The following is a 27,248-nucleotide window of genomic DNA, read 5'->3' as shown; positions in this document are numbered from 1 at the left end:
ATGAGCAAGACAACAATCTGATGCTTAAAGCCATTGTATCACCCAAATAGTGAACATAGCTTATTTCTAAAACAGCTGGAATCCCATATTTGACAAAGTTGCAGACAGATGGAGCTTTCAGAACCAGGTTGACACTGAAGGAAACTTAAAATACTTTTTATGACAGAGCTACAGTAGTGAGGTGCCAAAGTCCCTGCCAGACAGAGCTGTCATTCAAAGACCTCCAGTAGAGCTGGCGATACCAGCAAAATCTGTGCTTTTCTTGGTAGACATGTTTCAGAAGGAGGATTTGAGGGAAGTGAGGAAGCTTTGGCACCAGAGATGTCAGTTTTCCAGCCTGAAAGCACCCCACATTGAGAGCATCTGGTGGGTCTATGGACTCAGCACTGCCATAACAGCAAAAGCTGCAGGCATACCTTGGACCTGTCAATAGTCACAAAAACAAAAAGGGAACTTGTAATTTACTTCTCTTGATCCCGTACAAACAAATGCACTTGCTGCAAAAAATATTCTTTGGACAATCACAGAGTGCAGTTCAGAAATTCTTTGGTTGTCAGATTGCATGAAATTCCCCCTATTTTTTTTTTTTCCCCACATGGTAACAAGTGACGGTGATGTGGGAGGCTGAAAGAAAGATGTAGTGCCAGGAGAGGGGGCACAATTCCGGCAGAGTGGAAACAGCCTTTTCTTCAGAGTAAGCTCATGCTCCAGCCCGAATTCTTAGCAGCTGCTTCCCCCCACTGCCACCGCAGCACTGAGGGCTCAGCTGCCTTCACTCTGTGTGGAGCAGAAGGTTGGTTTCCCACAGGATTGCTAAAAGACGTTAAAGCTTGTAGGAAGGTGCCTACTATCTATCTGAAGTGATACTTCAGGAGGTGAAGGAGACACCAACAAAAAGAGAGCACTTCCCTTTCCTTTGGGGAAACAGAAAAGGTTGCATCCTTAAATATCTACCGCATCAGTTCAAATTAAAGTCAGGGTGCTGGTTTCCAGAAACTGTGATTGTCAGTCATGTCGAGAGAACTGATGAACAAGCACCCTTGTTGCAAAAAATGCATATACATGTGTGTGTGTGTGTATGCACCTTCTTCTGCAGGTATTTCCACTCAAGTTGTCCAGAACTATTTCCCTTGTTGTTTATGTCCTTTGCACCAGTCCTGTGCTGGCAGGGCAAGGAAGCCTGAACCATCACTAACCCAGGTGAGAGAGGATTTCTAGCTGAGAAGAATGTCTGTTCTCTTAAGCCAGAGAGCCTTTGAGGCATGCTCTGTTCAGGTTCTTAAAAAGAAGAAAGTGACCCATTTCTGGCCAAACATAAAATATGTCATCTGAAGGTATGGCATAGAAAAGCAGGCCAAAGTTGGACATTGTAAAGAAATAAAAAATATAAAATTAATAACATTATAACTGTCTGTTATATAATTTTATTTGAATAATCCTCTATATTAATGTCAAAGCAGTTTATCTTGGAGTGAATATACGTATCTTCATCCACAAACAGCAGACTTTTGTGCTTTCCATTTGTTTCCTGCTCTATGTTGCTGTAACTAGGGCACTTATGAAAAAGAACAGCAAGAAGAATCACAGAAATGGTACACCATGAGGAGGGGGATTTCTAGCTTTCCAGGTTATCTGCTCAGTTATTTTCATTTTGTTACTCAAAATTTTTGACACTTTAGCAGTTGACCAATTTATCTTGTCAAATTAAAGACACATATATTAAGATGAGAGAAAAAAATAAGGTGGCAACAAATGGCAATGTATAATGACCTGCTATAAGGCACAAAAAGAATTTTCTGAGAGGATCATTAAATTACTTAGCAGTATGGATGCAGAATTTCAGACACATAGAAAAATGTACAGCAGGCCAGAAAACACTTTGTTACCTCCAGATGGGACCTGGTAAACTGTGTAACTCCTACTTTTTTTCAGAAACCTGGTGCGCCATTATGCAGTTGTCCTGACAGAAGAGACCAACTCAGAAGTACAAGTTCTACTTCACAGCTAGACAGGAAAGGGCGAGCATCAAGGAGGAGGGGTTCACGCTTCCCTTTTTCCAGCAAAGGATTTCCAGCTTACCTGAGATGGACTGCAAAAGGACACACAGATAGAGGCGCCAAGAAGGCATTGTCCCAGCCTCAAAGTTACACAGAATTTCATGACAATACCAGGCTGGACAAAACAGAACTGTTCTGCCTGTCCAGGATCTGGGCAGAGCCCCCAAAAGCATGGATCTCAGCAGAGGCAATGGAAAGGACAAACCACATGTAGGAGAGAGAAAGAAGCCCATTGCTCCATTCACAATGGGCTTTCCATAAAGGCTGTTAGACTCCAAAGAGAATAATTTATAGGAAATGCACAGAAACTTTCTACAGAACAGGTCTTACAAATACCCATTTTACAAATGAGTATTTCTGAAAAAGAAAAAAAATAGATACCACAAACCATTAAACACATATTCTTGGGTATGTATTTTCCTGTATTTGGCAGAGGGAAGTTTTTAAGAATATTCTTTGGTTGTTAATAACCTGTAAAAACTGATGGAGAAAAACCTGATTTCACCATGTGCTGTTGGGAGGGAGTGTTTGCAGTGATGTATTGAAGATGTAGGTCACAATTTTTTATGCTGGCTGAGCTGATGTTAGAAACAGTCCACAGTTCTGATTGAAAGAGGTAACAAAGCCTTGGGTCAGCTTATTCAGGCACAAATCAGTCTGTAACAGTTCCTTTGTTAAACAAATCATCCTTGGAAGTTAAGAAACAGGTACGAATTTGCAGGATTTCCCTTCTGTAAACGGAGGAAATTAAAAGCAATTTTTCCATCCCTCTGAAAGGAAAAGCAAATGACTCTCCAAATGAGTTTTAAGTGCACTTATTGCAAATAGCTGGAAGTGAACACAGCCCAGCTCGCGAGACAGAAGTTGTCTTTCTCTGTAAATCTCAAAAAAGTAGGTCCTCCATTATAAACTTCTTTGAGGGAGGGGGAGGTGGGGGAAGCAAAAAACCTTTGGTTCACGACATTGTTTTGCATAGGCATTCAAGCAGATCTTCAAAAGCTACCGGCTGTCCAGGCTAGTAACAAAATACCCATGCTCTCTCCTCAGCAGAGGACGCTCCTCTTTGGTATCCTATTTCGTAAGGCAGACATCTTGTGGAGGTGAAGGAGTCATACAGATGCATCTTTGAAAAGGAAGATAGAGTCACTTGTGTCACCACAAACAAATTCATCTACTTGATTAAAGAACACATAGGTAATCTTCTTTTGGTAGGGGGTCGGGGAGGGAGAAGAGAAAGCGCTGATACATTCACTACTTGCTAGAAGCAAGTTATTTGCTCTAGTAGTTTAGCTGTTCACAGCTGTCAGTAGCTGTGATACGTCTGCATTGACAGAAAATATGGAATTACTGCTTCGTGAGTAATTTTGAGTAGCAAGGAACAGGAGGTTAATAAATCCTTCCAGGTAGACACTGCCCTGTGGCAGAAAATATAAATATTCATTCTGGGAAGCATTCTGGCAATTACTAAGCATGATACTTACTTGTGGACTGCGTGATGCATGAAACCTTGTAGGATGACCATATGCTTAAAACACAAAGGACCGTAGCTAGGAACCCGAAAGTCTGGATGAGAAAACAAACAAACCACAAATACTTACAGAACATCAGATGACACATGTTCGATGAATGTACGGATGCTCTTGAATATCCAGCTACATATTTTATGACATTAATAGCCCGAGAAAAGTTATTTTCTCACTCTATTCTGCAAATATACTTAAAAAAAAAAGGTTTCCATTGTATAATAGCAGCTTATGTCTTGCCAAAACAATGACTGAAAGATAGACTGAGTCATATGCAAGGAGGGAGAAAAAGCTGGACAGCAGCAGAGAGTCTCACCTTCTAGACTTCTCACTAGGATTCTGCAACAAAGAGAAGACTTTTTCTAGCACCTCTGATTACCGCTCTTGTACTGCCCCACTCAAACAAGTCTTTCCCTGCCATCTGCCAAATAAACAAGTCAGGTAAGTTTTCTAGTCCCTTTGCATCATCAGGACTAAGTTTCTGAAAGCAATTCTTTATTCTGGAGGAGTTGTATTTCAGGTCCCGTTGCTGTGAAAATACTGTGGCCCACACTCAGAAGTCATGCCTCTCTCTATAAAGCCCTCCAGCCATCAGAGGCAGAGAGTATTACCAGTAAGTCAACCCAGGACTCTAGTTGGTTTTAGCTGAGGAGAAATTATCTTGAGCAGAGCTCTGTTCAGGAGCAGGAGGCGTCAAAAGCCAAAGACTGAGGTGAAACACTTTAGGTAATTTCTCGCTGTTACAACAGCCATTTGTCAAAACTGAATTGTCTTAATTCTTCCCCTAAACACTTAGTTCCTGTGAGTTAAGGCAGGAGCCTTTGGTTTCAACTCTCTGACAGGACAAATACCCACTTCAGTGGTGAGTTTAGAGTCTCACAACAAAATATTTTTGTTGGCACTGTGTAACAGAACATTCACTGAAATGAGCTAGAAGGTAGTTCACCCAACCAAGACACAAACAAGGCAAGTCTACAAGAAAATAAAGTTACAAGTAATAGATTTCCAATGCCCTACTTAATATATATTGCAATTAGAAAAGTCAAGACTAATAAACAGAGTCTTACCGCTCCAGCCACAAGTCCAGTCAAATTGTAACTCTTGGATGCTGCTACGATTGATGCAATGAGAAGCAGAATTGTACCGATTAAATAATGAAGAAACTCCTGCAAAGGCAAGCACAGCCTGCATTAGAAGGCAAACTTATCAGGAAAGCATTTCAATATGCCTCAGAATAAAAATAAGTTGGCAGGGGTTACTCAAATCCAGAGGACAAAACATCAGTCAAAAGAAAAAAAAAAAAAGCTAAGCTAAATAAAGCTAATATATATATATATATATATATAAACCATCCTGTGACTTTCTGTTCAAAAAGGGAGAGAGGGCCAATCTTCAGGTCTACTAATGTCACTGCAATAAGACCTACTTACTAGGTATGGATGCAATCCTTTCAGTTCAACACGGTACATCACTGAGGGTGAAACATGTATCTTTATTGCATCAAGTATGCATCTCACTTAAAGGGACAGTTTTGGAGCAATGAAGAACCCTTCAGGACATATTTCTCTGGCCTATACGAAATGACAATAAATGGTAGCAAAGGGAACTAACATGTTCTAAAAGGAGACATGCTCTAAAGGGAGACATGTTCTAAAGGGTTATTAATATCCACCATCCCACACTAGGATACAGGATTCTTCTGCTAGCTGACCTGACCCAAAGCCACTGAGGAAGTTCAGGTCTCACATTTTCTGTGCTGCTTGTTAGTTCTCTGCTAGGATATGAGAGATGGATGTGCAAGGGAAATGTGGGAATGAGGCAGGAACATCCTGCAGGATATCCCAGGAATGGCCAGGCTATGGCAATCAGGCTGAAGATCGTATTTCTTGCTATTGTTTAAGTTACCTAAAACCATACCAAAAAGAGACACATTTGACTTAAATAGCACTCGTAGACTTTATTTTGGGACAGGATGTAGTAGATTAATTATAACGCTATGATTTGGTACTCTAGCAATCCCTTAGCTGCTATGAATGACCTGAGCTAGGACTCGTCTGCCGAAGGCTTGATAATCAGTCGCTGCTTTTCAGTTGTCTCAGAATAACAATATTGCCTTCCCTGGAGTAAATCTGGATTTATATCTGTGTAAAGGAGGGCAGAATCAGATCCAAATCAGCTAAAAAACTTACAATTACAGCATCTGCTGAACTGAATGCTAATAATAAAAGCAGCAAAAGGATTAGTATACAAGGCAAAACAGAAGTATGTGAAAGAGAGCCTATCATGGTGTGATAGCACAAGAAAATGGACTAAGTAATCTAGACATCAACCCGCAAGAGAGGCAAGGAACCCAGACCACCTAACAGACTTACAGCAAGTGGCCAGCTAACGCAAGTGAGCTTCCTGTAGATTCTGAAAATGTGGATAATGTAGAAGAACAAAATCATAACCAAGTCGCATATGGTGACAATCTGAAAGTAGCTGTATGCACTGTAATTCGTCCATGGAGAGTTATTTACACTGATGAATCCAATCAGCAAGCAGATCTGAAAGACAAAAGGTGGATTTTTACAATGGTGCTCAGAGGGTCATGGAGATTATTTTAAACACAAAAAACCCAGCACTTAGAAGACAAATATCTAATATAAATTGTACGGTCCCAACAAAATGGAAGACAAAGTAACGAGCACAGTAACAGTGTTTTAAAATTTGCTGTTAAATGAGCTAAAATAGCCATTAAGAGTGGGAAAGAGCCAACTGCTAGAAGGAAAGGCGCAGTTTGTGCCTGGAGAATCCAACCTGAAGAAGGCTCTATGTACAATACAAGTTGTCTCTACTAGAGAAGAGGCACTGAATACCTGGAGTTGCATTGGCGACTGAAGGATCTAAACCCCATGGACTTTCATAAGGAAATCACTGAATGCTGTGAAAATGAAGGTGCCCATGAACAACATGCACCTTTACTTCCATTTAGTGAGATCTGTCACATGCAAAATCAGAGGATCTGGCTGCAACTGAGCTAACAGTTTTACCCTTCCTTTTCTACCACCTACAGAGCAGGAGTATTTAGCAGACTACAAAGTAGTATCACAGCAAATCATAGAAACATTTGGAGGAATTGATTATTTCACCCCACCCTGAAGACAATAATTATAAGGCTTTACTATGTTAACATTGTCACATAAAATTATAAAGCATTACTGTACAACTTCTTTTGTTGTAGTCTTGCAAAGATAAAAGTTATTTTTTTTAACTAAACCTACTTGTTTATTTTACTAATCTTGCTGTTTCTACCAGCCTGGCTAACCTGGGTGATAAATATAAATCTACTGAGGATGTACTTGAATATTTTCTTATTACAAACTTTGTCAATGTATGCTTTCAGCCACTGTGATTTTTAGACCATCCAAGGTCAGCCAGAAGCAGTAATGATTCGCATTCTAACTGTTTCTCCAAGACATTAAAAAACTATCAGAGGAAGACAGCACTTCAAGACTGCAGCATCCTTTCCTGTACACTCATCTTCCAAACTCCTAACCAAATCCATTATCAGAATAATTTCCTTATGATTAAAAGGAAAAAAAAAATTTAAAACTCCAGCATCCAAACAACATAGCTTAGATCCTTCCTGCTGTAGTTTTAATTGAGTTTCACCTGCACAGTTCTAAGTGGATAGGCTTAACATAGACATCCTCAAGTGCAACCAAAAGCTCTATACACACATAAGAACTTCACAAGAAGTTCTTATGAACTTGCACCTTGGACAAATTCCATCCAAACAGCCACATCAACATTACAACAGTGAACCACCTCAAAAAGGTCGCTCCAAAGAGAAAAGTCAGTGCTCTGGGATACTCTCCCACACAAGCAGCTAAGCTCTTGTTAGATCTCATCTGGCTCCATAATTTTTACAGTAGTAGTCCAAGTAGTCAATATTAGCATTTTAAGTGATGTTCAGTCTAAGCCAGTGACAGGCTTCTGTGCTAGAGCACATCTCCTCCCACCTTTGAAGCAGATACAGGGTAGGGAAGACAGGACTTTGAGGAGCAGGGCTAGATCATGCTCAACGCTTCTCAAGAACGGAGGTTACATATGCCTTTGAAAATGCGCGATATTGCTCAGTTCCTGTCTCCCCAAACACATTCCTGCCCTCTGTTTCGGGAGTGTTACATCATAGCAGCATCTCGCATGTTTAGCGCTTCTCTCTGTACCATCCCTGTTCCCTGGCTCTCACAGTCCAGCCACTGAGGAACCCTAAATGCACAAAGCCTTGCATCTTGTGTGTGGCAGAGCTTTCTGAGATGCTACATTTCTTAGAAGACAATGCTCTCTGCAATTCAGTATTTAAAGACTTCTGGCCCAGTTCTTCAATTCTGAGATAATTTTAATGAAGTTTTGTCCAATCTATGTCTACATACACCAGGTCTACATTAAGCTGTGGTTTCATGAGGCACGGTGGCCTTTGTCATCTTCTCCTTCCCACTCTGATTTCATTCCCTGTCACATACTGGCTACTGCACTCACCTGTGCTGAGCCACCTCAGTGTACACTACTGGCTCAGCGTACTAAGCCAGCAGAAGAGTGAACTACCAAAAAAAAAAGAAAATAGCTTTACTCTGACCCTGCCATTACACAAGGAAGTGTCAGGTAAGCAAGGGAGTGTGACGGAGAAGCTAGGACTCCAAGGGAAAGGACAGGAAGGACTGAGCAGGCAGGATGGCAGCAGCCAGTAACCACGCTGGCTCAGGCTGCCGCAGACCGTCCATCTCAGTTCCTTGACTCTTAACATCAGTGAAGTAGAGTCATCTGACTTAGCTGTTGAATACCTTGTACAATCAGGAGGAGATCAGCAGGTCATTTACCCTATAATCTCGAGGAACGCTTGAAGTCGTGTAAGACACAGCTATTATTTTGATGAGAAAATGAAAACTAAATTTAATGAAATTTCATTCTCTAGGGAGACTCAACAAGCAGTCACAGCAAGCATTGAATCTTACTCTTGGATAAAGGTGGGAAGAAGACAACACTTTTCTAATCACTAAAGGCTAAAAGGGGTCTCCTTTCTTCAGGTGCCTTCACCATAATCAGTTCTCAGTTTCAACCACACTGTACAAATCAAGAAGGGAGAGCTAACTCAGAGAAATATTAAATCTGCCTATTGGCTCATTTCACACTTGAACCATTAACTTTATCAGCTTTTTTACTGTGATAAGAAGAACTGGATCCTTGATGTACAACCACCATCCAAATAATAAGAAGCACTGGTAAAAAAAAAAACAACCCTTAGTTTAAACCAGATCTAGTCCTTTCAACTTCACAGAAGCAGAAAAGTATTTTCTTTTTTTCAGTTAGAAGGTAAAAAATTTGAGAAGAAGCATAACGAAGAATGCGAGGACAAGATCAGGAAATCCATCTGAGGTGTTATATTCCCCAGAAATAAGAAGACACAAGGTACCAACCACTCAGAGAAGAATTTCCTCAGCTCCTAAGAACAGGGTAGAAAAGCGGATTTGAACAAACATGTTTTTCATTTTGGGTGCACTTCACAATTAAAACAATTCCAAAAAGAATTAGTAAAGATTCTCCCTTCTTTGATTTTAGATGTGCCTCAGCACACAGGTAGGAAGAAATCACTGCGTAGCAAGAGGTATTTCTTTCAAAGATTTCCTTTCTTAGCATAAATTTCACAACATCAGACTTGCATGCAATTTCTAAAGAGGGTTTTCTGATTGGAGGCACATAATGTTATTTCACAGGACAGGTGCAAAGGGGACCACATCGACAACTTTATATACAGCTGTACCATGTCTGCCACACTATATCACCTGCATGGCTAGCAGGTACAGTCACAGTTTAAACTCACCTGTTGAAAAAGAATGCTAACAAATGTTACCAGAGAACTTGAAATGGAGTGATAAAATTATTAATATGGAACTGTCTGGGATACAGTTCAACATAGATCTTAGAAGTCGGTTTGTGGCACAGAGAGAGAGAAATGAATGGCCAAGCAACAAAATGATCAAACATTACGAGTGTTCTTTATGCATCTGCACTCAGGGAAGCAGGTTCATATATCCTGAAAATAAAAACTAGAGGCACAAAAAATAAGGGCACTGCCATTTCCATTTCAATATAGTATTTCACAGATTGTGAGAGAAGTAGACATGTAACCCACAGCCAGCAAGCCAGTCAGACCAGAACTGCAGGTTAGATGATGGTCACTCTCATTAGAAGATCGCAATGTGCTCCACAAAACACATCCAGGCTTCAGACCTGCATTACAAAAGGGGTCGGGGACACACTACAGGACAGTCTACTATTTAAAGGTTTTCTTGTTTCTGAAAAGCAAAACAAAGAACATAGCAAACAATCAACCCTAAGGAGGGATTTTTGGATTTAAATAAATTTCCATATTTAGTCTGTTTCACCAAAGTTGATCAGCTTAAACTAATCCACTTCTTGACTTTCCATTGACCAGATACTTGGAGTCATGAAGCATGTTCAGGAACACCGGTATAGATCAGGAACTATCTTAGAATGAAGCTAATGTGAGCTAAAGGCAGTCAGCAATTGTCAGGAGGCACTCAACACCTTACCAGACAGAACAGACATCAGAAAAAAAAAAAACTGTGAGACTCTGCGTTCTCCTCTCTATTTTGAGCTAGAGACAAGGCAACCACACCCTCTGCAATGTGCCTGTGGCAAATGCTGGCTCTTGAACAGCACTGACATAAGCTCCCAAGCCTGAACTCCAGTCTGATTTGAAGTGAGCACAGCTCTACCAAAAAAGAAACATAATTTTTTTCTTTCCTGATATCGTCCTCCTTCAAAAGTCTACCCATGGCCCCTAGAAAAAGGATGAACAAACACAGATCTTTCAAGGATGTTAACAGGAAGTGGGATGTGGGCTGGGAGATCTAATCTTCACAGTGATGAAGGCAAGGCTCAAGACCCTTTTTCCCTTGTGCTATGACACCACTCGCTCAATGTGCCAGACATGGGTCAGATCAACCAGCCACCCCTAGGGCTGGGGCTGAGAGAGGGGCTGCAGCAGCACGTGTGCCCCAGCCATGCAAGAAATGTACGGTGTGATCCAGTTACGTGTTTGGTGCTCACAGCAAGGACCGCTGAATCAGAGAAGGGTTGAAGCTGGAAGGGGCCTCTGGAGGTGATCTTGCCCAAATCCCCTGCCCAAGCAGTGACATCTAGAACCGGTTGCCGAGGACCGAATTCAGCTTTGAATATCTCCAAGGATGGAGCCCCCACAACTTCTCTGGGCAACCTGTGCCAGTGTTTGACAAATTCACAGTGAAAAAGCATTTTCTGATGTTCAGATTGATTTTCATGTGCCCACTGCCTCTTGTCTTGTCACTGGTCACTACTGAGAAGACTCTGTCTCCCTGTTCTTCACTTCCTCCCATCAGGTATTTATATGCACTGATAAGATCCCCCCAAGCTTTCTCTTCTCCAGGCTGAGCAGTCCCAGCTCTTTCAGGATGCTCCAGAACCTTCATCATCTTTGCAGACCTCTGCTGGACTCACTCCAGTAAGTCCATGTCTCTCTTGCACTGGGGAGCCCAGAACTGCTCACAGCACCACCGATACGGCCTCACTTCTGCCAAGTAGAAGGGAATGATTCCGACTTGCTGGCAACACTCTCCCTAAAACAGCTGCTGTTGGCCACCTTTGCCATGAGGGTGCATTGCTGACTCATGGTCAGCTTGTTGTACACCAGGACCCCAAGGCCTTCTCTGCAGAACTACTTTCCAGCCAGTTGGCCTCCAGTCTGTACCAGTGCAGGGGCTTACCCCTAGATATACTCAGGTGCAAACCTTTGCATTTACCTCTGTTGAACTTGATGAGATTCCTCTCTGTCCAACCTGTCAAGGTTCCTCTCAACGGCAGCACAACCCTCTGGCTCATCAGCCACTCCTCCTTTTTTTGCCGAAGGTGCACTCTGTCCGATCATTCAGGGTACTGATGAAGATGTTGAACAGTACTGGCTCTAGTATTGACCCCTGGAGTACACCACTAGTGACTGGCCTCCAAGGACCTTATACCAAAACCCTCTGGGCCTGGCCATTCAGACAGTTTTTAATCCACCTCAGTGCCCACTTATCTAATCCACACTCTGTCAGCTTGTCTATGAGGATATTACAGGAGACCATATCCTTACTAAGATCAAGGCAAAAAACCTCCACTGCTCTCTCCTTGTCCACCAAGTTAGTTGCCTCATTACAGAAGGCAGTAAGGCTGGTCAAGCATGACTTCCCCTTTGAAAACCCATGCTGACTACTCTTGATCACCTTCCTGTCCTTCATGTGTTTGGAGATGCTTTCCAGGAGGATTTTCTTCATCACCTTCCAAGGGACTGAGGTGAGGCTGACCAGTCTGTAGTTCCCTGGATCTTCCTTCCTGCCCATAGACATGACATCAATCTGTTCAGGCTGGAGAGGATAGGGAAGGACTGGACAAGAGTGATAAATTATCTTTCCCTGTGCTATAAAAAAGATACTTGAAAGATACCCTGGAAATGCTGTTCCTTTTTGAAAATCAGCTGTTTTCCTCTCTGTTTCTTCTTGTCCCTGTCAAAGAATGAGCATCTAAAGCCCATTGGTCATTGATTACACCCAGTGAAAACCAAGGAAAACGTGTACCAAGGCTTCCAGAAGTCAATCTTCCATTGCAGGAAAATTCAATACCTTCTTAAGAAAAGGAGAGGAATCATGCCTTTGCACTATGAAGAGATTCCATACAGGAGGCAGATCCAACTTCCAATTACTCCTAAGGCAAATGCATTCTGGAGATAGCCCATGGCATTAGGCCCAGATGCCATTGAACTCCTGATTTTAGATGGAATGAATTCCACCTAACTCCCTGCACTTGCTCTTGGCTGGCTCTAGTCCTGCAGATGCAATCAGTTTACAGAGAAAGCTTGGTGCCAAACATCCTAGCTTCACAGGAGTGGAGTGAGCATTACATTGGGGTCAAGATCAAGTTAGCAACAGAATCCCCAGCCTCTCTGGTGGATAGATCCTCCTGCAGGTTCCAGTCCTGTCATCAGTCACATGGGCCACTGTGAAACTGCCCAAGAGCTGCCTGCATCTCAGGACTTAGGCTGGACTCATCCTCACTAACACAATCTTGCTGGAGTGTACCAGCAAAAATAGAAGAACCTAGACCAAGCCAGCAAGTTCAAAGCAGCTTACTAATCACCTGCTCCAAGGAATGAGTAGGCAGAGGAGATTACAGATACAATTTTCCTCACCTATGCCCTGAGGGTAATGAAGAAACAATACTATAAGAAAGGACTTGTTTTGTGCTCCATATACTCATAGGTCAGCTGACACCACTAAGCATTTCTGATAATGTAGTAGAAGACTGTAGCTCGTCTGACCACAGAACAATTTTATAGCCCAAGAATCAATCTGTGCAAGTGCTTTGTATGATCTTTTTCTGCTGTTGTGCTTTAATGGCTGTAATAAATAAAGCTCTGGCTTTATTACCAATACTCAATTCTTTTGTAACATTTGGAGAGAACTAAATTTTTCTCAGACACAGCTACCTGCACAGACATAAATCCAGCATGATCTCAAATATTGACAACAACCTACTCTAAAGGAAAGCCTAATGTTCTAAGCATTAGAGATACATTTCCACAGACAAACACTGACACAACAAGGGAGGAATTGAATGTCACTGGCTCTCGAATTCTGACCCCAGTTTTGTAATCATCTTACTGTCTGAACTTCAGTAAATAACGTATTTAGCTGCTTCAGCTCCCCCATTCACCAAATGAGGGCTAATAGAGACTTCACATGCATTGCGCTTGAGTTTTTCACCTTCAAAACACTTCATACGATAGAATAAGGTACAAGTGTTGAGCGTTACTAATAAACCTCTAGGTCAAGATGACTGTTTTCCTTTACAGTGTGAATGAAAACAGATGCCCACTAAAAAAAAAACAAACCAAAAAACCAACCCCCCTTCCCTCAAAATAGCCCAAAGGAACAATCGACAGATCACAGATGTAACAGACAAGCGTGGTTGAAAACATGTGTGGGAATGATCCTAAAACATCCAAGAAGGAAGCCACAGAACAAGCAAAACAGTAGGAAAAGGTTGTCTTTGAGACTTGCTTTTGGGTTGATTTGTTGCCATTACACTACACAAGATAAACAAAAATGACACTCCTTGCTCATTGTAAAATGGGAATTGGTATTTATTTCCTGACTGTCACTTATTTACTTACAGTAGACTTTGTTATCACGTGTTGCAAAAACCTCACCACGCACAAGACATTGCAAATAGACTGTTTTCTAACCGGAAGCGTAATCTTTAATGCTACTTCACTATTCATCCTCTTGACCATTCCTGACTGTCCTGTACCACCCATTATCACTTGCCTGCATCCAGCAATCTTTTGGCTGCTGCTGAACAGTGCTTGCAGAGCAGCAAGGATTTCTTTCTCTCTTCTCCCTCCCCTCACCTCAAAGCAAGAAGGCGTGCAAGTGGGCAAGATGCTGGGATGGGACACGGCCAGGACAGCTGGCTCCAACTGACCAAAGGGATATTCCAGACCATATGATGCTGTGTTCAGCGATAAAAGCTGAAGAAAAGGAGGTATAAGGGGAAATACCTGAGGCTATGCTGTTTGTCTTCCCAAGCAACTATTACACACGCTGAGGTCCTGCTTTCCAGGAAGTGGCTGAACACCTGCCTGCCGATGGGGAGTAGCGAATGAATTCCTCTTTTTGCTTAGCATTTGACTTCCTTATAAAACTGTCATTATCTCGACCCATGGGTCTTTTCACCTTCCTTCTATTTTCTCCCCATCCTGCAGGAGAGGGAAGTGAGTGAGAGGCTGGGTGGGTGTTTGTTTGCTGGCTGGGGTTAACCCACTGCAGGTGGCCAACTCCTTGCCTGGAACTTCTAGCTGCTGCACTTGTACAAAGAATGGTATTAAAAATATTCATTGCAGAATGGAACTGAATGTAGTTTTTGCAAATCCCAAGATCATATCCTGAACTGAAAGGCTGAAACTGCTGTCTTATTGTATAACTTTTAACTATGGATAATAATTTTCTTTCTCTATATAGAAAGAAGACGTGAAATGCCAGCTAAACTGTAGAGAGGAAAGATAATGTCGATAAGAAGCAAAATTGCCTCAAGGTGCCCAGGTCTAGAGAAACACTATAACTCTTATCTCAAAGATTTACCCTAATACTGTGACATACGCATTGTCACATATAATCCACCCAGCACTGCATTATCTTTCTATTGAATTACTTTGCCATCCAATGTACAATCATTTTCTTACTTTTCTCAGAATATTTTCTTTTCTTTCTTTACTGTACTCTCCTGCGCTACACTCGCCCATAAGAAGTTGTACTATGACTTTTTGTCTCCAGTTTTTCCTTTCCTTTTTTTCCTGCTTTTTACTCCCCTTTCCTCTTCTTTCCCTACATTACACTCCATATTTCTTCTCCTTTATATCCCTCATTCTCTCCTATGCAGATTTCCCTCCATATATGCCAATGCACCTTAATTCCCTCTTTTAATGTTTCCTAGCTATCTTCCCCACTCCCTTGCATCAAGACATGCACTGTAGTTAGCTAACTAAAAATTAGCACCATTTGGGGAAAAAGGTCAGGGGACCAGATTCAGCATGGTAGTAAATCTGTACAAAAGACTGTACTGAGCAGTTCAGGTTTACCTGTCTCCAGCTGGTAGCTGACAGTACCTGAAAGTGCTTCTCCTTTCCATCCTTCTCCAACAACTTAACCCTCTAAAAGATAGATACAAACAGGTTTTTCTTCCCCCCACCCTGGATGCTGTAAAACAGCATTGAGAGGAGAGCTTCTCCACTGCAATTGCTGGAGCACTGACGAACCTTTGTACTGCTTTAACGTCCCTGCTCCCAAATCTGAAAAGAGGAGGATCCTGAGAACTATCCATGAAATTGAAAAAACTGGTTGATTTTTACTCTCTTAAAACTTACTTAAGTTCTAGTGCAGGCAATAGTACAGAAACTGTCTACAGATTTAGAGCAAGGGACAGTACTGACTCATATCCAGTTTTATCACTGTCTTTTTTTAAAAAACCTACAATATAATAATAGCTAAATGCCTTTTTTTTTTGTATTTGAACAAAAAAAAAGTCAAAGTTTCCAGCTTGTGACACCAGCCAAGATAGTAAGTGGAATTTTCCATCCCTAAGCAAGCCAATTAGGATAACGGATAACCATGCCCTGGAGAAATGTCACTGACTGCAGCTGTACATTTCCAAATATTACACCTCAACACAGTGAAGCAACATCCATATATTATTAAGTACATATTTCTGGACAGAATAAAACAATTTTTAACAGCTTCCCAAAACAGAAAGATGAGCAAAGCGCAGGCCAGGATTACAATTGTAGTTCATGCAAGACTGGTTCAGCTAATTTAAGCAACAACATTGACTGCTGCTGTAATCGAGATTTCCTTCTTCCAGGGTGGTGTTGGAAACGTGAGCTGTAACAGCCAAACCCCAACTAGAAAAAGAAGATAAAAAATCAGTCCATTTAAAACTTCACTAATGACAGATGAAATCAGCTGCCTTCAAGTGCACGGTTCTGTGAAGCAGTCAGTTTTTGGTTGCACAATAATCTCTCAGCCCCTGCGTCTGGGCAGATTTCCTTCTTGTCTGGCTGCTTTGCTAAAATAAGGAGGCTGCCTGGCCTCTGATAAGTGACTTCTCTTGTGCACCACCATCCATAGGCTATTTCCTGAAGATAAAAATGGTGGGAGGGTGAAAAAAAGGCAAAATAATCTTATTCAGATCCTCTACAACTTAGATAAGAGGACAACCCTGAGTACAAGCAAGTGGTATTCTTTATCTATTAATAAGTTATCTATCAGCTCAGGCACAGGCCACAGTGGTAGAAAAGATGTGGGGTAATCACAGAACCAGCATATGAATGACATTATTAAAGAGCCCTTGTTATAGGATGTTAGCCACGATCATTAAAAAAGCAACCCTTCGTAATGACGAGCTAAAATTAAGTCCTGCCTGCCACTGATCAGTGTCTGCAACACTTCAATCCCAACACCAGGGATTGTCAGCTTAACTAGCTCTCTGCCTCAATCCCCACAACTGCCTGCACCACCGCTGCACCACACTGAAAGGCACCATACAATCCCCTACATTATTAACTGAAAGCTGAGGATTTTACAGTTACATGGCAAAGAATATGCCACATTCTCACTAGGCAGTGAATTAATTAAAAGAAAAAACCAAACAACCAACCCACAATGCAAGTTTGCTACCAACAACAACCTCATAAATTTATTTCTTTTCTCTCCAACACAACATTAACAAATTTGTTTTAAAAATCAACTTAAATCAGTAAGTTTTTCCAATCTACATAAAAGACGCACACACAACACTCAAAGTACTGCAGCAATGTGACAATCGAGTAACATTGCACAAGTGCCATATTCAAATCACAAACAATTCCCAAAACACAGAAAACCCATTGCAAAACAGTATTAATGGCACAGCTGATTTTTAGCATGCCTGCAAAGTATAGGAACAGATTTTTAAATAGAGCAAATGCCCCAGCAGGGTTTTAACTCTGGGAAACACAGCTGCTTTCCTTCTAACTCTCAAAGAGGTGCTTATGTCTTTCTAGACACTTGCAGTGACTAAAAGTACTACTCTGGACAAAGCCAGGAGACATCTATACTTTGTGAGCACATGGCGTGTCCATCTATTAACAAGGATTTACTTCTCTGTGCAGGCAACAGCCCCCATGTAATAGCTAGCCTGCCACCCGCTCCAGTGGTCTCTCCTATCTCAAATCAAGTCATAATCCCCAAATCATAGATGAACCTGCTGTTTCAGGTAAGAGCAGGGACACATTCTCTATAATTGGTTTTCTCTGCAGATGCACAGATACAATCACCGGTTCAGCCTGCGCTCTCCGCCCTCCTCCCAGGTAAGGTACCGGTTGTAGCGGTTGTTGGAAACCTGCATCCTACAACACAAAGCCAATTGCCCATTTAGAAAAATACTACCTGATTGCTGCAAAAAGCGTGAACACATGTGGCTCCTGCTGTAATTCACTCCACTGTAGAAGACCATCTATTTTGCATGATAGGGAGAATCCCTATATCACAACTCACAAGATTATAGGAAGTAAAAAAAACATTGTAAGAGACTTTAATCTGCAAAGTCCTCTAGTAAAAAGTGGAGGATCTGGTGATAGCAACAAAAAATGTAGGGTTTAATACAACCAAATCTCTGCAGATTCAAAAATCGCACAGCAAGCTGTGATTAGTACTTCTGTCCTCTGCAAGGCAAGCACTGCCAGCATCGAGAGCCTCCTGGAGAGTCATGTTAACTGTTCTCTCGGCTGGGTAAATCCAAGAGTCAGACAAAATGACAGGAGAAGACAATCCACAGTGTGGGTAGGTTTGTGTAAATGGAGAGAGACTGCCTCAAGCACATAAGGTGCTTCTGAGGCAAGAAAATGAAAAGGACCAGGAGGAGAGCTGTAGGCCAACAAAAGTGGGTTTGGTAGAACCTAAAAATAAAGAGGTTTGAGCTGTCTTAAGGAATGGCAGGAAAGTGGCTCTCAATGGCAGAATGGAATTCAACAATGACGTACAGGAATATACATTCTCATGGAGGTACAAAGACACCTATGGTAGGTAACTATTGCTGGAGAGCTTTGTCCTTTGAGACTGTTGCTACAAAAGCAGCAACAGAGCTCACCAACCCTTGGGTATCGTAATATACAATATTGAAAGAGCTTAATCCTTACTTGTGGGCTATACAGCTCTTGTGCACAAAGCTCATGGCTGTCTAAAAATGGATTTACCAGCCATGCATGGCAATACCACCTACAGAGAAGGAGCCCACATTGGCTGACCAGCCAAGCCTGGCTCAGACTGGCTGGCTGCTTGAAACCCAGGGTACGCAGTGTTTATTATTAACAAACACCCACAAACTCTTCACAGCAAGCTGCAAAGTTTCCCCCTTGACCTGAATCTCCACTATATATCTAACAGCATATAGCTACTTAAAACTAAAACAGGAACATATAACACAAAACCAGTACCTCATGGCAATGATCATTCTAGTAACCTATTAAAGTAGATGCACAAAAAAAAAAAAAAAAAGCATATGCAAGCTCATCTTCCTGAAAGTAGTTACTGAGATAAGGAATACCTTGTGAACCACTCAGCGAAGTCTCAGTGCCTGTGCCTGCTAAGCCTCAGGAAGCAATCTGTTCATCACTCACCCTTACAGATGCTGCTCACAACACAACCTGTTCTCATTGTCTGAGGTATTTATTGCTTGACTGATTCAAATCTTCAGTTATCACCTGCTGTATCTCTCCCTGCCCCAGAGAACACCACACTGACATCTGGCAATTGCACAGACAGCAGTTTAAAAGTTCATATCTGTCATCCCCAGCAAATGCTTTGTTAGCCATGGCAACAGAGCCTTGAGCAAGGTCTCCTTGAATACGAAGAGGACTTGTTTACATCACTGAAGTCCATGTTGTTAGCTGTGCTGAAACATCTTAATTTTTGTCAGGAAAAAACAGGTGAGAGTTGCCGAAAATCCTAACATCACGATAATTTCCATACCAACCGGTGTCATCACAACCTGGCTGCTGGATCAGGCCGGGCCTTACCACACAAGAGAACAACCTTTTCTAAGTGCAAACACTTGATGTTTGGCAAGGGGCCAGAGAAGTGAAGGGTGATGAATGAGGGGGTGAAAAATGAGAGGAGATGAGATTCCCCAGTGGCACTGTTGCAGCTGACAGCTTTCAGTGACCACCCAGAGACTGGCAGGCCTCTCAAACACGCCAGGACAGCGCTCCTCTGCCTATTAGGAAGCTTCACTCAAGCAATCTACAAAAGGCTCAATTAGCCAGCAAGTGACAAGCAGCAACTTGGGGACTGAGTTTTTCCCAAACAGATTAAAGAGCTCTTGAAGTGGCCTTCCCAGAATCTGATTACAGACGTGCAGGAAAGAATGCCGTCCTGGAGTTCTGTAGTTGCTGCTGGTCATCTCTGATTAACAGCACGCTTCCCTCCCAGCAGTCAGTACTTGTTTCTTAAACTCACTAATGGCATTTAAAAAAAAAAAAGAACAAATCACCAAAAGCATTCTAAGAAAACTCCCCCTTGAAGCAGCTTCTCAACCTGGTCACCATCGCATTTCCATTCTCCTTGAGGGAAGCTGTGAGCAGTAGAGGAAGCCACAAGCATCGCAGCTGCTGCTATTGTTGCAAGAACAGCAGACAAATTTGCTTTGGTTTTAAAAACTGCAGTCACCGAGCTTCAACCAGTCAGACATATCTGTACTCGCCATTACATTCATCAAATTACCAGCAACGCAGCACAGGGAGTTGTTTCAGTCATGATGATCCCTTAAGAATTTGAGTTACGCAAAAAAGAGGAAGCTCACACATAGGTGAAAGAAAATTACAGCAATTTTAGAGTTTGATCTCTGTGTACAGAAAGCAGCAATTTCTGGCTGCTGTATACTTTACATCTCACCACAAAATAGGAGGACAAGGCCACAGTGCGCATGATGTGACAATAGCGCAAAGGAGACAACTCAGCCGCAGTAGTCAGTGAATAGCTCACAAGGACTCCTCAGGGAGGGGAGCGGAGGAAACACTTACTCATAGTAAGCAAACACTGTCTGGCTTTGGGGGACAATACCCCATTACCCTGGTAATGCAGAGCAGGTACCTAACAGAGCCTCACGGTCAGGTGCACTGCCCTCACGGCTTTACTGGATCATGATGAGACACGACACATTGTTCCAGTACCTACAGTCGTGGAACTCAATGAAGGATGCTTGGCAAGATGCTCTTTATCATTTATAGGCTCCGAGTTGACGGAGAACACACTTGGAAAGAACTGATCCCCTGGTTTCTGTTTCTCTGTGGTAGGTGAGGATGTTCGAAGGGACTCAATCTCCAAAGAGAGTGAAGAAGGGGAATACACTGCACTTACATGTCTTAAAGAAAAGTCACAGAGCGGGAAGAATCCACCATGCTTTTCACCACATCTTATTATCCACAGACACTATGTACACCCGATTAAGATTTTTAAATGGCATTTGCAAATCTAACTTCCTGTAAAACAAATGTGCCAGGAAACCATTGCCAATACTTCACTATGCTCTTTCAAGCATACTAAACACATCTCAGGTGATGTGGTAAATTTCTAGGCTTCACTTCCTTTTTTTTCTTGTTTCAGAAAATGTATTTGCTGACCCTTGTTCAACCACCTCTATACAAAGAGCACTACCTGCACTCAGGTTGCTAATGAAGGTATTGCAGCAAATCCTAATGGATGGGTCAAATGAGCAAAGAAAGGTAGCTCCAACTTTGTGCTGTTTAAAGATACAAATAAAACATTCACTGACATATTCGGAACAGAGATTCCCTAGTGTTTAGCAATGACTATAACTATCCTTTTACAAAAGGTACTGGAGCTGACTTTTCTTTAGCCTTCTAGAGTAGCTTCAACATCAGAAGAATTACTAGTTTCTTTTTTTGCTGAAAGAGATAGAAATTAAAACAGATGGTACAAAACCTTCCCCTGCCCAAGAGAAAAAGGACTAAATTCTCAGCTTGTGGTTAGAAGCACATGGAACCACTTCAGGCTTACGTAGTTCCTGCCCTTACAAGCCAGACACTCACTCTTGCTGACAGCAGTCTCTATGGCACTGTTCCCTAAAAACTCTTATGCAGAAAAAAAAAAAAAAAGAGTTGAAGTAAAGCTATATCAGTTCACTGGTTTGGTTTACTGCATAACCTTGTGAACAGCTGCATCACTGCAGCTGAGAACGGCTGCACGGAGGTGAGACAGAAAGGGAAAATTCCTTAAACTGCTATTGCTTGTGAATTTTTGTCTCATCAAATAAAACCGTGTCAGCTTACTACCAAGCACTCCTTGGTTAACACACAAGGAACACACTGTTTGCTCCAAGCTCTTACGGAAATACCTGGGCAGAGATTGTAAAATGGCCACCCAGAGCAGAACCATGGAAAAAATGCAGCTGGCCAAGCCAACCTGTTGCAGTCATGTCAGAGTGGAAACAACAGGACTTCCCAGACATATCGGTTTTAATTACTAGACTTGGACATTCCTCGCTCAAGTGCTCCTGCTTACTTTGGAGCCATCTAAGACTTAGATAATTATTTTCTCTCTTTACCCAGCATGCCAAGCAAGGTCCTTTTACTGCAGCTTCTAGCAGAACAACAAAAATAATTAGGAGCTGCAACACACAGCTCTGACCTTGGCCTGAAAAGAAAAACTTTGCTGTTAAAAAACACGTCCCATTTCTTATTGCTTAGCCAGTAGCTTATTACATAGTTGTAGACACCTGCACATTCTTGGGTTGGCTGTCCTCAATTATTATTTTCTTTGCAAACCTAAAACGCCTCCTGCATGTCTCAAAATATGCCTTTTTGTATAATATGTCATTACATCACTGCTAGCTCTTACAGCATTATTTTTCATGTTTTCTGTTATCAGCCAGATGAAAAGTCAAGCAGAACACAGAACTGTTTAAATCTAAGCTTTGTAGGTCAGCATCCGGCAACTTTCACCAATACTTCTGGCCACTATTTTCCTTTGGAAGAACTACAGGCAGAGTGATTGTAGGGGGAAGTTGAAAGTGCATTCTACTCTTTACCCAGAGACAGGCTTACAGTTTCAGCATCTCTGCATATCACCACAATCCCTCTCTTCTGACTGAGGAGCACCATTAGCATAAAGGCAAAATCATACGTCACGGACAAGCTTCTCCAAAGAATTATCTGTTTTATTTCAATCACCTCCATGGACAGAAAGATATTTCAGGCTCAAGATCAAGTTAGAAGACTGAGTAGCTCTCAAATAATTCCAAGCATCATTTGCTTTTGTAAATTTCTTTTTCCTGTATCAATGGTTTTGACTAGGAATTGTTTTCTTCCACTAAGAGATTTTGCTTTCTTTTCATATTTTAACTTCCTCTGAATTTAGCTCTCCAGTAAATTTGCCCGATATCAGCCAACACATTCAGAAATTGATCTTGGCTCCAGCAACCCAACCACCGGCATTTTCTAGCTTTCAAGTGTTAGATGTATGAATATTCTCTTGAATACGATTATTCAACTTTATGTTAGTACATGAATAACCCAGAGAGGTTTCAGCACACTTCAAAGTTACTCAGAATTACACACTGTCTTGTTGGCCATTCACATATCAAGCATGTAATCGGTTTTGTCAAAACACACTTTGGAAATTAAATAGATACTCAGCAAAAAAGCTTTAACTATTACCTTAGCACTTTTAACAAGTTAAAATGATGTTGTTAAATCAACTTTCTTTGAGTTTATCCTTTTCTTACCTTGCAATTGTTTGCAAATTTTTTTTCCTCAGCCTTGAGAAGATAATTTTTATTTTCTTCTTTTCTATCCGATGAAAGCGTAAGAGCTTTTTCCTGGTTCAGACTGAGCTGAAAGAATCAGCATTGGGGTTTTTTTTGCTTAAAACACCCTGTATACTGAGGCTGTGCCAGTACTATTGTCCATTTCAGTAACAATAGCATTCTTGTGGGAACAATTGCCTTCAGCTTGAACTATGCTCAAAATCATCTTTGTCCAATCTGAAGCAGGGCAAAGAGAAGTTAAAAAAGCCATGGGTCACCTCTGCACCTCTCAGAGTCCAGAAACAAGGAACAGTTCAAGAACAGTTTGAGAAGCCTGAGAGACCTACACAAGCATGAGCTATGCTGTGATGGCTCTCCTTCTACATGTGAATTCTCAACACTTCTTTTCTCTCTTCAGTCTGTATTGGTCAGATCTGCAAATCTTCCCATCAGACACTTTGGACAGGTGATACAATCACAGCCGTTCCTACCAGCCAACTGCCTAAAATGGTGGGATACCTATATAGGTTTCACTGTCAAACACGGGCTGTGCTGAAAGCAGGACCCAGTCCAATACAGTGTCTGTGGCATCCTCCAGACTTCAGTTGTAAAAATACAAAACGGCTTCACAAGACATTCAGCTGAATCAGACTTGTTGTAATTGATGCACATTGCCACTTGACCCACCTTGGTGACAATACGGATGCAAATTCTTACCGCTGTCTCTAATGGCACAGGATGCCTCAAAAGGCTTCCAAGAACCCACCGAGGTAAGTAACATCGGTTCCTAGAAAGTCTTACAATAAAACAAGCCAGCAGTAGCATGGTCACAGAGCAAACAGGCTTCAAACCAATCAGCACAGTTACTGTGGCATGCTGAAGACTGCCACGTGTGTCGGTTTTGCCAGGCTGGGTAAAATTCAGTTATTTAGCTTCTCTGGTATAAGTGTATTTTGCACACTAATACACACCCACTTGCACACTTACTTAGTACACTGCTGCTATAGAGCCAAGGTGGCCACAATGGGATCCTGTGTGTATCACTGTGAATATAAAACATTTCAGCAAAACTGCAAATACAAAAAAAAAAAAGGGAAAAAAAAAAAAGCCATATTAATCACCATCAAGATAAACCAGTTTAAGTGGGTTAGATGTTGAAGATACTTCATAACTTCCTGTTAAAATGAGAACATCAATTCCGACTGGATTTTGAAAAAGGAGCCCCTACTAACATTAGTAATACTCACGCATGAAAAAGAGCTTTCAACTTGTTTTACTGCCATGTAAAATACAGAAGTCATAGAACTGTTTTCTCCTCCATTTTATTTTCCAAATATTGACAGACCATTCCCTAAGCATTACAAAGCCAGGAACGCAACGCACAAAATGCATTATATTTTCAAAGCTATAATCATTCTGCAAGATTAAAGAGATTCTCTAGCAAAAAAAGTAGAGGCATTTGTGTAAGCTTACAGGCAAGAAACACATTTGTAACTTCCTAATTGCATTCTATGCTACACACCATAGCACCCAGAATGTGAAGAGAAAGCACTGGCAACATGTAGCCAATAGTGAGTAATCATCAGACTGCTGCACAACCTCTTCATCTTGTTCAAGACTGATGAGTTTTAGTCCTTGTGTTATGATCTTTCTTGGAGAAGAACACCTCTAACATTATCTTTTATTTCCTATGTATAATTTCCATAGCTTATGGATGTCATCTATTAGAATTGTTTAATGCACGTATACATACAACCATTTTTTTTTTCTGCTTGCAAGCACTGCAAACAGCCCTTAACCTTACAGTAAATGATGAAATGTTTCTTTCTTGTTCTATCATTTCCTTCTTGGTAAAAGGGATTGAGGAAGACAGAGAAAACAGAAACAGTAACGTTCCCTCTTCATAACCCCAACCATGCATGGGCCCTGCACGCAATTTAGTGTGATATCTGCCTAACGCAACAGATCTTACCTTTGTCCTCTGCCACCATAATGGTTCTCCTTCTTAGTAAGACAGCAGTCCCACCAACCACATTAACACTAATGCAGGAACGTTTACAGATTTAGCATAAAGAATTCTTTTCAAAGAAGGATTCCACAAACACTTAGTTCTTACTAGAAGTGAATGCTAATACAAATGGATCCATGGATATAGTGGAAATACTGTCTGAGAAGACATAAAGAGGACGTGCAGAAATATTTAGCTCTCCGTATTTTATTGTATGCAGGAGTTAATCTAGAACTAATCTATCCTGGTTATTTCTACACACCGCAGCACAAACATTTAGTTTTCTTAGGGATTTATTTGAGAAGACACTATCATGACACCATATTAAAATAAGTTCATTTGCCCAAAGTTCCTCAAATACCTGAGGTAACTTCTACTAATGTTACTTACAGGTAAGTAGGAAAGCAGAAAAATGTGAGAAGGTGAAGCTGAAAGAGGTTCATTTACATTATTTTAACTTCTGCTAAAGTTATCGCAGAAAACCTCTAGCTTAAATTCTGATGAATTTGATAATGAACAGCGCTGATAAAATATGACTTTATGTAAAGTACACAAAGTGTTACATAAATTTACATATATTACATAAAATATGCAAAGTATGTAAAGTACATATACACACTTTACGTGTGCACCAAAACTGAAATTTCAGCACAAACAAGCACGCCTGTGAGAGCTGTAAGAGTCACATGTCATAGCTGCAGTGATACCACAGCAGGATGGAGAGCAGAGAGGACTAGGTATTTCTAGTCCAAAAAAGGAACTGTTCTTTCCACAGTAGTGAAAGCAAAAGGATAACTAGATTTTCAGCTAACCAGCAAAGCGCAAGTCTACCATTTCAGGACTACAGGTTCATTTGCAACGTAGACACACGCTCAAAAGAATGTCATCTGTCTCCTGAAAAGATACTCCAGATCCACCCAATGGTTTGGGAGCAACCCAAGCCAAGAGAAGGCAGCAGACAACTGTTTGTATTCCTACCAAACTGAATTCACAGCGAGGGTCAACCGTGAGGCCTGACGAGCGCAGTACAAATGCAGGTAGCCATGCCCAGTCACATTCAGTTACCTCTCTTGCTCCAGAGGCTCATTTCTAAGGGCAGCTGATGGCTATTAATGAACTGGAAGAAACTGGGCAGCTTTTAAAGAGAAACTTTAGGTTTTGATATTACTCCACAGTAACCTAGAACAAAATGATTCCTAACTTCTAATGTCAGTTTAGGACTCTGGATGCTAATAACTTACACAAGTTTGTTTTTTTTATAAATATTACACAAATAAAGGCAGCAGAGGAAAAAAGGCATTGGGGTTTATCAAAAACGAAGGCAACAACTCCAGCATAAAATGCTGTCGATGTACAAGTTTTTTCAGGATGTGAATGCATGTGAGGAGGTATCGATACACGTTGTCTTCCACCCTCTTTCCTAGCCATCCATCATTATTCACTGCCATTACTGGAATTAAGCTGACAAATCACTCCATGGACAATTATGCACCACAGAAATGAGAAAGAGCTTATCCATCTGTTAATCCTATCCGCATCTGGATGGAGCAAAATTTCCCACAGGGACTCAAGGCATCAGCTCAAATCCTGGCAGCGCCCCGCTGTCAATTTCTGTTTGAGTTTCTGCTTTTCAGCCATCCATCCTCCCAGATCCCTCCCCGGGTGACTGGGGCACTGCCTGGAGGTCTCTGACAGCCAGGACATGGAGGTGGCCTCAGTCGTGGTGTCCACCCACCCACCCACCTTCACAGGCACTCGGCTTTTCCCCGCAAAACCTCCCCGCGCTAAGGGAGGAGGCGTTCTCCTCGAGCACGGTGTGCCTTCGCATCACCGTGTCGCCGTTATTATTAATGGCAAAAAGTTGGGGCGCTGCGACCCCCCGACCCGCCGCCTCAAGGGTGACTGCGGGCGCCCGAGGCGGGCCGACGGCCCCAACGGTCCCAACGACCTCCCGAGGGCCCCCAACGGCCCAAACAACGGCCCCGACGGCCGCCCCAAGCCCCTTACCATCTGGGCCACCTTCAGCATGCCGGCGCAGGAGCGGAAATAGGCGCCGTCCATGAGCTCCGCGTCCGAGCCCGCTGAGGAGGAGGCGGCGGCGGCCGGTGGGGCCGCGGGCCCCCCGCTGCTCACCCCGGTGCGGATCACTCGCGCCCCGTGAGACATGGCTCCCTCCCGCGCTCCCTTCGCCGCCGCCCGGCCCGGGACAGGGCGGACGGGACGGGA

At 42.1% G+C, this 27,248-nt stretch overlaps 1 protein-coding gene across 1 annotated transcript; it reads right to left on the bottom strand.

Moving 5' to 3' along the window:
- Window positions 1–18: 18 nt before the first annotated feature.
- On the bottom strand, window positions 19–27,248 carry CMTM7 (CKLF like MARVEL transmembrane domain containing 7). The gene is made up of 5 exons (XM_086742752.1): window positions 27,030–27,248; window positions 5,953–6,126; window positions 4,648–4,746; window positions 3,539–3,620; window positions 19–3,180 (listed from the first exon to the last, which is right to left on the bottom strand). The coding sequence occupies exons 1-5, from the start codon at window positions 27,186–27,188 to the stop codon at window positions 3,167–3,169; spliced, it is 528 nt and encodes a 175-aa protein (XP_086598878.1). The 5' UTR covers window positions 27,189–27,248; the 3' UTR covers window positions 19–3,166.

Source organism: Chlamydotis macqueenii, chromosome 2, assembly GCF_036417535.1.
Source record: "Chlamydotis macqueenii isolate bChlMac1 chromosome 2, bChlMac1.mat, whole genome shotgun sequence".
Classification (NCBI taxonomy): Eukaryota; Metazoa; Chordata; class Aves; order Otidiformes; family Otididae; genus Chlamydotis; species Chlamydotis macqueenii.
This window is presented reverse-complemented; position numbering and strand designations above follow the sequence as displayed.